The sequence below is a fragment of the Schistocerca cancellata genome, chromosome 2 (assembly GCF_023864275.1).
Source record: "Schistocerca cancellata isolate TAMUIC-IGC-003103 chromosome 2, iqSchCanc2.1, whole genome shotgun sequence".
Classification (NCBI taxonomy): domain Eukaryota; kingdom Metazoa; phylum Arthropoda; class Insecta; order Orthoptera; family Acrididae; genus Schistocerca; species Schistocerca cancellata.
The window spans coordinates 1,068,844,903-1,068,855,671 of record NC_064627.1 but is presented as its reverse complement, the minus strand read 5'-3'; the positions used below and the strand labels follow the sequence as shown (position 1 = coordinate 1,068,855,671).

The 10,769-nt window shown below is 36.1% G+C and overlaps 1 protein-coding gene across 1 annotated transcript in view; it reads left to right on the top strand.

Annotated features, from left to right (window-relative positions):
* Positions 1 to 3,587: 3,587 nt before the first annotated feature.
* LOC126161033 (dynein beta chain, ciliary-like) overlaps positions 3,588 to 10,769 on the top strand; it is a 784,705-nt gene continuing 777,523 nt past the window's right edge. The window contains exons 1-2 of the mRNA XM_049916954.1: positions 3,588 to 3,627; positions 3,796 to 3,944. Of these exons, the coding sequence (XP_049772911.1) occupies positions 3,810 to 3,944 (135 nt within the window). The 5' untranslated portion in view covers positions 3,588 to 3,627; positions 3,796 to 3,809. The remainder of the gene's footprint in view (positions 3,628 to 3,795; positions 3,945 to 10,769) is intronic.

The following is a 10,769-nucleotide window of genomic DNA, read 5'->3' as shown; positions in this document are numbered from 1 at the left end:
ATGTTCAATTAGTTACAGTACCTCTATAACAGCTTATTCATATTAGTGTAGTGGCTGCTCCCATACATATTTGAAACAGGACTTACTGTTAGCCTACTTGAAAAGAAAGAAAACACTTGCATGGCGTTTGAAAAATTAGAAAGTAATGGTTTGTTAGAAAAACCATGTTTGTCTGAAAATAGTCTGGAGATTCAATTCTTTCTTTCAGTTTACTTTGATGTACAAGAGCTTTGTGGAAGGGTGTACTCAGTGAGGGACAGAGGAGGGGAGCTCACCCATTATTAGAAATAATTCTTCACAAATCAGACTAACATTCCAGCTCATTAAACTGCCATTTATCAAGTCAGTCAGTTTGAAGATCACTACAATTTGTAAGGCCAGCTTCACATAGGGCCACTTTACAGCACTGCTCTGTGGTTTGCAAGCAGCACTCCATGCTCCAAGCTCTCCCATTTAATAAACCCTCTGAGGAGACTAAAAGGTACACTGACACATACCTTATAACAGTATATTATACACTATTTCGTGGCCACATAAATTGTGGTGTACTGTTATGGGGACACTCAACAGGTTGCTTGGATGTATTAATGCTACAAAAGAAAGCAGTCAGAATCATTGCATCAAACAAAGGACTGGAGCACTGCAAGCCTATATTCAGCAGTTTAGGAATAAAGGCAAGCTTCAGCACAGTACGTGTGTTTATGCCTCATCAGTGTAAAAGAAACCAATGGATTTTCAGCATTTGGCAAGACATACATAATCATGGTACCTGCAACAAGAGGAACATTGATACACCAAACAGTCGACTGTCTGGAACACATTATACTTTTCCAATGGTTGCTTTAAAAATGTTAGACTCATTACCCCGAGAAGTGAAATCCCCACCACCAGGAACATTCAAAAGGAAAATTGCGCAGAACCTGAAAGAGTACCAATTATACTCCATTGAAGAATTCTTCAATGGTGACAAACGTGAATGGGCAAAATAATACTATTTCATCTTACATACAGTGGATATTTTTGTTAATATATGCATATATGTATGTATCAAAAAATTGTAAATAAATCACATTTATGTATGTAATCTTGACCAGGATGTTCAGTCTTGACTGGTAAACAGTGCAGATCTAGTAATAAAATAAGTAAAGTAATAAGTTATAGTGGAGCATTTACCCATTGTGAGAGGTGCTCCAGGTGGGCATTAGTGACGCTGCAAACTCTGCTCACCTTGTGTAAAATACTGAGCAATAAGTGGAGGATATTTCATTAGATGTTCAACAAGATTTGGCAGAAATTACAATAGAAACTTGCGCCTTCTGCATAACTTTGTCAGAAAAGAGATGGGTATAAGTTCGATGACACACTTTTTTGTTGCTGGACTAGAGGATGAGATGCCAGAAGACAACTCTCTACATGAAACGCTACTACATGCATCCAAACAGCAATTTTTTATTTACTTGATAAATGAAGGGCATTGAAATAACTTAAATGCAACTCTTCAGGCTTTCCCGGAGAGATCTTGACAAGTGGAATAATCGGGTCTACTGCCGGATGTTTGTGTCGCTCTGGCACAATATTTCTGTTTGTTTGGTAATGCAGGGATGTGCAACATCTGTTTCAGCAAGAAACATCTGTTTCAGCAGCTGAAACGGGCAGTAAGTAAAAAAGAATGTAACAAAGAGTGCACCTGGGACCTGAGCTGGACAGTGTCACGATGAAGGGGGCGACAACGAAGACTTACGTTTGTTTTTCGGAAAATGATTAAATAGTTGTGAGATTTCACAACTGACTATGGGTACATCCACTACTAGTCAGTACCAATTAGGGTCCCTTTAGGCGTAGCCACTTAGCAGTGCATTTTAAAAGCGTTGACAATGGCGAATGCTACAGGCTTATGAGTCGCTTGACGCGCGGCCACAGCCGCTGAACGGTGGCGCTGTTGGTCGTCTCGGTGGTCTGCTCGACGCTGAACTACGCTGTTATGGTTTTAAACTTGAGCGGAATGCATACTGAGGCGATCAGCTTATTTCAGTGCCAGACCGGCGCCTCGTTATATTCCGTGCTGCAGGACAAGGCTGCAGTGAAACAAGTTTGCTTGCTCCTTCGTTGTAGACATGGAATTTTATGCGGAAAACCTCGCCTTGTGTGTTCTCAAACCCTGATGAGGATGTGTATGACTGAGACTAAGACGAATGGTGCAAATCGGAATTTTATACTTCCCAAGAGTTTTCATCAGTAGTATGCTGGGATAGCCTACATTCACTCGACCTACAACAGTCTCTTTATAGTTTGCTCTTCCCTGAATGCCTGTAGAAATGGCAATGCTTACTTCAAAGAGAGATCTGGTAATGTCAATTCTTCCTATTTTACTTCCTTGTATGAGACATACTTCAGCATAATTCACAGATTAGGGAATCTGTATGCGATTATTGGCAACTAAGACTTCCTCTTTGCGGCTGCCGATATTATCCTGTTTAGCAATCTGTATAGCGTCTTTGTGTAGCCCGTCACTGCAGTAACTGCCAGGAACTCGGTCTTACGAACACAATCCTGTAGCTTCCTGACCGCAAATCGTGTTCCACTACAGTTGGTATACATGTTTCTCCTCAGCAGCAGCCGTTCTCTTCGTAGGAGTCCTGTCCACATACATGTACATACAACCACACGACATTGTGTGTGGCCTACTCCGGTATTTTGTAGCGACTGGCGATCATATATTGCCGACGTGAAACATTCTTCTGGCTTGCTTACTAATTTGTAGTACACTAGTGACATGACATTTTTCCACAAACTTCCCTATACGGTCAGTAAGACATTTAATGAAAAATAAAAATATTCTGGGTTTCGTAAAAGGCGTTATGAACCTTTTCTTGACAGTCGCAGTGCACTTCGTATGTTCTAGGTCCTAGAACGAACAGCGGGCCATTGCTTAAGATGTGCCACATCTTCCCAAGTAATTTCAGTTTACAGATACAGTATTTCTCCATCATTTCCTCTAAAGTTTTACAATCCTATTATTCTGTCGCGAATGGTGTTTCGAATCATGGTGTAAGAGTTTGTGTGCATGTGGGATTTCGATACTATTGCCACTTATCAGTCAGATCTTTTCTGAAAACTAATACATTCGAAAATGCCCTCTATTTCCTCTTCTGTGGCGAAATGCACATCCGTGTTTCCTCCTGATTAGTAATTTCCATTTTTATTTCTGTAAAACTCGTTGTTCAAAAATGGTTCAAATGGCTCTGAGTACTATGGGACTTAAAAAAACTCGTTGTTATTAACGGACTGTCCATTCGATAAAATGCAAAACATCGATCGATTGTACAGGAATTTGGACATATGCTAGTGGTATGCCGTGCTAGAAATAGATATTAAAGCATGAGGAATGAGAGCAATTGAATGTCAGCCGCACAAGGTCAGTGGAGGTGCTGCTGATATTGCAAGACCAACACCTCCGTAAATAGTACAGGTAAATCGAATCGCCATAGCGACTGCTATCGACCTAACACCTTGCGCTGCTGAGTAAGGACGATGTAGTAAAATATACGTATGTTTGTGTGGTTGGAACGAAAAAATTGATTAGGTAGCGTGAAGAAAGCGGTAAAATTTAATCGACGAACGCTTCTGGTTAGTATTCTTGTTAAATATGTATTTCATGGAAGTGGCTGGTACTATCACAACAATGTATCTTTGTTGTTAGTTGCGATATTCGCACTTTATTTTGGGTACTTAAGGAAGTAATTACTCTTTGGTTGTGTGTGTGATTAGGTATTGAAATACAAATTATTTTAACAGGTGTCAACTTCACAATGAGTGAGGCGAAGGAAGAGAAAAAGGACGATGACGAAGATCCGCGATTGGACTTCATCTTTGCGTATCTCGCAAGATCGCTGAGAATAAAATCCGAAAAATGGACGAAATTGTTGAGCAACGAAGATACGAATGTAAGAGAAAAATTCAAATTAGCTTGTTGTACTGTTTCATATGTCGCTCGGTGTTTTATAAGAAATGGATGCTGAACGATACTGTGTACTGGGTACACCGAACGTGATTCCAGAATTTGTGAATATGGGTAATTTGATTAGCGATAAAATTTTAATTGAATTGTTATATTAATTTTTTCTATTAATGAGAGCTGATACACCCCGCATTGCGCAAACCACAATGTAATATAATGCAAACGAGGCATACAACATCAATGCTACAGTTATAGCACGAGGAAGAATTATTAACCAAGATAGAAAGTGTAGAATTTTTGGTTGTACATATCGATAAGAGTTTAAACAGAAAAAAAATATGTATCTGCTTAAACATCCTAGACGATCCATATCTAGACGTTGTTCATTGCAAGTTTTGGAGAGAAAGAAATCTGTAATTTAGCCGACTCACCGATTTCATTCAGTAATCTCCCATATAATTATATTTTGAGATAACCTATTGATTTAGAAGTATAGTTTTCATTGTTATAAAGTGCGCAGTAAGAATGTACTAGGATCGTTACCATTTATTACTGTAGCACTGTCATTTATTTATTTATTAATGTATTTTTTGCTTGGAGACACCAAATAATTTATTTTAGTTTAATATTAATGTTCACTTAAAGAATATAAACACTTGTCAATCAAGAAATATTTCAGTTTCACTTTGAATAAGTTCCCTTTGTGGCACCTTATAGAGCTCGGTAATCTGTTGTACCATATTTGAGAACTAATGCATGTATTGTGGTCTGTTGTTTTTAATTTTGTTCTTTGTCTGTAGTAGCAGTCTTTATTTCTTGTATTATAGGCATGCATATCAGAGCACTTTGTTGCTCTGTTTTGACGTGTCACAAAAAATAATTAATTTGTAAAGATACAGTGAGTAGACTGTGAGGTATTTATGATGAACAAAGATTTACCTGCATGAATCTGTATACCCTAATCCATGGATAATTCTGATTGCTCTTTTCTGTAAGGGTTAATATTCTGTTCATATGTATGTCGGCAGCACAACCCCATATCTCTATCCCGTAATTAATCTGTGCAAAAATGGTTCCATAGTAAATTGTTTTTAATGCCTGATGTGGGACTACTTTTGATAACTGGCTGATTAGATGTAATGAACTGCTGATTTTATTGCATAAAAATTTGATATGGTTTACCCATCTTAGATTTTCATCTAGGTGAATACCTAGAAATCTGCAGCCTTCTGTGTCCACTACTTCAATTCCACCTATGTTACTGATAGAGATTTGGTGTGAGTTTGTAAGTTTAAATGGCAATAACTGAGATTTACTGATATTAACTTTCAAACCTTGATCTTGGAAATAAGTAGTTATTTGACGTAGTCCCTCAGTTGCTACCAACGTTAACTCATCATTTTGTTTACCAAGAAATAACAGTGAGGTATCGTCTGCATAGGTTACCAATTGGGAGTTGAAAGGTTGCTCTATATCATTTATGTACACTAGGAAAAGGCCCAAAATTGAGCCCTGGGGTACACCTTGTGTGACTGCCTCATATTTGGACTGGAAATTAACTGCTTGCGGTTAAATAAATATGTAGCCAGCAATTGCATGGATGCAGAATTTACATTGTATGACTCAAGTTTACTTAAAAGTAACTCATGGTTTACCGAGTCAAAGGCTTTAGTAAGTTCTAGAAATATGCCAGCTGTTTGCATTCCTTGATCAAGGGCACCATACGTTTTGTGAAGAAATTCTGTAATTGCTGTGATAGTACTATGATCTTTCCGGAATCCATGTTGTGTCTCTGTTAGGAACTTATTTTTCAAGAAATAGTCACTAAATTGTGTCGGCAGCACAACTTCAAATACTTTGCTGAAGACAGGTATTAATGATATGGGCCTCAAATTTGAAACCTCTTCCTTGGATCCTTTTTTATGCACTGGTTTAACTGTGCTCCATTTCAATACATTTGGAAATGTATGTTCTCTAATACTGCAGTTTACCAGGTGGGTGATTATTTTAACTAATTCCTTATTACATTTTTTAATCACGATACTACTCAAACCATCCCATCCAGATAACTTATTCTTTAGGTTATTTATTATCCTGCCTATTTCTTTTCACTTACTTGTTTGAATTCAAAAGGTGGCTCTTCAAAGGGGCAGAGTTTTACCTCACTACTCACAATTGTGTTATTAACTGGACTAACAGCTGGAGATATAAAGTATTTATTGAAAACATTGCAGACTTTATTAGGATCTTTCATTGTGTTTCCTTCATGTCTTATATTTACAATTTCAGTTTCTGGCTTCGGTGTGGCTTTGTGGAATTGATTTACAATTCTCCATGAGGTCTTGGCTATATTGTCTGATTGAGCTATTTCACTGCTGTATATCTGTTTTCTTAGATTTGAAAGCTCTTTCTTAAAGATTTTCTTGGCTTCATTGTACTTGGCCTTAAAAACCTGCAGGTTTGTTGACTTGTATAACACATCCAGGTCCTGGATATTTCGCCTGAGTTTTATCATATTTGTTGGAAGTATCAGTCTGTTCGTTTTTGCGCTTTGGTTGTGGGTGAACACTCTTTGTATTTTCTTAACAGGGCAGTATCTGTCAAAGTGTCTTAGCCTAGTATCATAGAATTTGGCCCATTTGTTTTCAGATCCTTCAGTCTGGTAAACCAGATCCCAGTCCTCTATAGCTAATTTATTTTTTAGGGCAAGGATGTTACCCTCTTTTAGGATTCTTTTATTTTCGATAACTTTTGTCACTTTTGGGATGCTTGTGTTTACATACTCTACAAGCTGGCATTTGTGGTCAGAGTAGTGAAAATCCATATTCCAGCACCTAACCCTGTCTTTAATAGGCCTATGTTTACATAGTATAACGAATCAATTATGAGTGGATAGACTCCGTCAATGTTACAATGTTAACATTACACAAGCATTATAACACAAGAACAAATTAGTATAAGAATGCAAGACAATTTAGCACAAATATAGCATAACACTTAATGACATATAGAGTGGGAATTTTTTGACCAATATATGTTCACTTGATTTCATATAGGCTTAGTGGTGGACTGTTGAGGCAGTCCAATTTTCTGTTTCAGCGTCATAAAACTCGTTCAAACTGTGTAGTGGCTTTTGGTGAAGATTGTGCCACATCTTTCCCCGAAATTTCACAAATTCCATTTCAGTATTTAGATGGACGAACATTTTAATGGCCACTGCTGGAAAACTGTCCCATGTAATGGAACATCAACAGCTTTGCATGTCTGCGTCTTTCTTACCATTGTGCATGTTATAATTGTGGATGTCACTCCAGTTGCTGAAAGCGTCATGATTTTCTTTCACATATGTGAGACAGCTGACTGAAAATTGTCGTCATTCCTACATTTTTTTTTTTTTTTTTTTTTTTTTTTAAGTACTTTCTTGCAGCCTGTAGAACGACCCCAGTGGCTTTCAAACAGTGAATAATGTACCATTACTAGTAGATGAGGTACGGATCAGTTATCATGTTATAGTTTCCTCAGGAGGTCAGGAGGTGCATGAGAACTTGTAAACTACTGTTTAAAGATTTTAGTAACTATTGTTATATGATTTCTTGTTAATAATTCCTTAGAGTAGAGAGAAAATGATGACATCCAAAATTACAGTATGTTCTTGAAGCAAAAATAACTATAAGTAAAAAATTGACCTTGTCTTGGAAAGGGTTGAATAATATGGCTATCAAAATCTGTGACCGCTTATTCAATAATATTAATTTTCTAACAGGCAGCAAAGCAAAATTTGGAAGTAATCCAATGGAATAGACTCTCATAGCAACTCCAAATTTAAAGAATTTCTGTTTAGAAATGTAATTTGTTTAGTGTAAAAGTAGCTTGTTATGTAATTTATAAACAAAAATAACCAGTTTTTGAGAATATAATGTAATTGGATAGATAAGAAATCTACTCACCAAGTGGCTATTACATAATTTCTTATTTATTTGTTTATTCCTGTCCGTTGATCTGGTAAACAAAATAATTGCTTCAAAGGGAAAGATTCATGTTACATGAAGTAAAAAAAAAGTTGAAAATTAAAATATTGCAGCCATTAATGTGAACAGTAACTAAATAGGCCTAAGCTAATAATTACAAACTGTAGTAAATAACATGCTTAAAGGAACAAAATAGGATAATAATTACAAACTTAAGCATTTGCTACCATGAAGCTGAAGAATTAAACAATAAAATCATAAATTGCAGCTATTCCACAACATAAGGTATAAATGTCTTGAACTTAAAGTATGTAATTAAACTGAGCATAAAAATTTCAGTGATAAGGTGGGCTATTGTATTCATTTACAAAGTGGCAATAACAAAAATTACACATATAGTGTGTCATTCCTAAATGACTGTGGAGAAATATTTACCTTTAAAAAAGAAAGATAGTAGAAATAGTTTTCAGTTGATATTCCTTTATTTTATCTTTAAGGTGTGGCATTACATAAGTAAGACCTTTATGTCAGACTGCAATGCATTGAACACAAGTATAATGCAGGCGAGAGTAGTGTACTGTGAAATAAAAATTACATTTTTGATGATTTTGTAGAAATTATTTCTTACACAACAAAGTTTGTATTTATTTAAAAGAATAATTCATTGTCAGTATTTTGGAATAAAACAAATATCATTTGGCAGCTAATTAACAAATGAAGTTATAATTGTAGCTATCGGCAATGCTAGAGGCAGAATCATCGCAATGCCCTTAATGTGCCCTTAATGTGATACACAAGCCATGTCTTCTGCTACTATGGATATAAAATGTGTTTTTGTAATCCCCCTCCCACTAAATGTATGAGATCTCATATTCATCATCACCATCTACTGCCTTCAACACTTTAGTACTAAAAATAGTTAATTTAGAGTTTTACCAAAATATAGACAACAATCACAATACCCCATTTCAAATTAAAAATCTCTAGTGATGAACTCTCCTCTGATTTACTGGATGACACTTCATCACTTACGTCTGAAGCCCTTTTACTATCACACTGCTTAGTTTTCTGTTGTGTTTAATTTTCTGCTTGTTGGTTATTGTCATGCTTTCTTCTCATTTTCTTCTAACTGTACCATTTTCCTTGAAGTTTTTTCTTCAATAGAAATTTTTTTAGTTGTTGAAGTCAGTATGATGCTTCTCCCTTTAAAATGTCCAGTTGTTTTTGTTGTTTTTTGTTTTTGTTTTTGTAGGAGCTTTTGGAATACAACTAAAATCCTTCACTAAGATATATGATATGCTATAGCTTCTAGTATATAAACTGCAACTGGCTGCCTCAACATCTTGCAAATTTGTCTCTCAGATATCGTCTTCTTGGAGGGATCACACATGTATCTGAATCCAGTGGTTCTATCGGATCAGGCACACCATCTGAATCCACAAACATGAGGAAATCCAACTCATTGAAGATGTTGATATTAAGTCGATAAATTACACATTTTCTAAACCCAGAAGTTACAGTTGTTAGTGTGAATGCTTTTTTTTTTATTAAATCCAGAATGACATGTTTTGCTCAGATGGGGTATCATCAGGTTACCCCAAGGAGGCGCCAACAGGCTGAGCAGTACAGAACAAGATCTTGCTCACAAACGGTATACACAGCCGTACACTAGAGTGGTACTGGAGGTCCTTCTGTATTCACATATGAATGATCAATTACAAAGAGATGCATTAGATTTACTTTGACAGATATGCCATCCCGTGCCAATAGATTTTGGATTAAGAAAATACAACCTCTAAGGGGAATAAAAATTGTATTATGTCACTAAGAAATGATGATACCTTTGGCTGACTTGATAGCACTATCATCAGTAGCTCGGTGGATATTTGTTGAGAATTAAATAAGCTGTAGTAACAGCTGTATATACAACTGTACATACTCAAACCACCTCATAATTACACAGCTATTTTATTCCTTCCAGTTTTTCCAAAAGTTTTTACAGAATGATTAATTATTGAATACTGCCTCATTTTTCTGAGCAGTACTTGTTAACTGACTCTCACTTTGGATTTTGGAAAGGATTCTTCATGGAGAAAGCTGTACAAGACTTCATAAATGAAGTCCTGGCACAGTTAAACAGGAAAATTATTATGTTGAAGTGTTGTGAGACCACGACAGTGTGGACCATAAAGTACTTGTCAAATAAAATATTTTGTGATCAGTGGCACCCCTTTAGTATGGGTGAATTCTTGCTTTCATATCAAAAAGCAATAAGTCACATTAACAAACTATCTCCCAGGAATAAAGCTAATGTCAGAATGGAGGACACTACTTGTGGGGTCTTACAAGGTTTGGTATTAAGTCTGTTGCTTATGTTGACCTATAGAAATGATCTTCCAAACAGATTTAAAGCACAGTCAAAAACTGCAATTTTTGCTGATGATATAAGCATGAAATCCAGGGCGTGAAATCAACCTTTGCCAGACTTAACCCAAATGTTAGTTGAACAGGACTACATCTGGTTCATAGTCAACAATTTAAGTCCTAATTCACACAGACTTATATAATCCAACTTCATACAAGACAAAAATATCTTCTGATTACAGATATAAAAATAAATGGTCATACGCTAAGTGAAACACTTTTTGTAAAATTCCTTGGGATCAACCTTTATGAAATGGAGTCAATGCAGAGAAATGCTAATGTTACTTACAAGTATTTTTCATAAGAGTTGATGAGAAGGCTAGAGTGTTGGTTAATTTTCCATATTTTCATTTCCTGTTGTCTTAATAAATTAATATCTAGGACATGAAGCTGAAGTTTGGAAAGTGTTTATACTACAG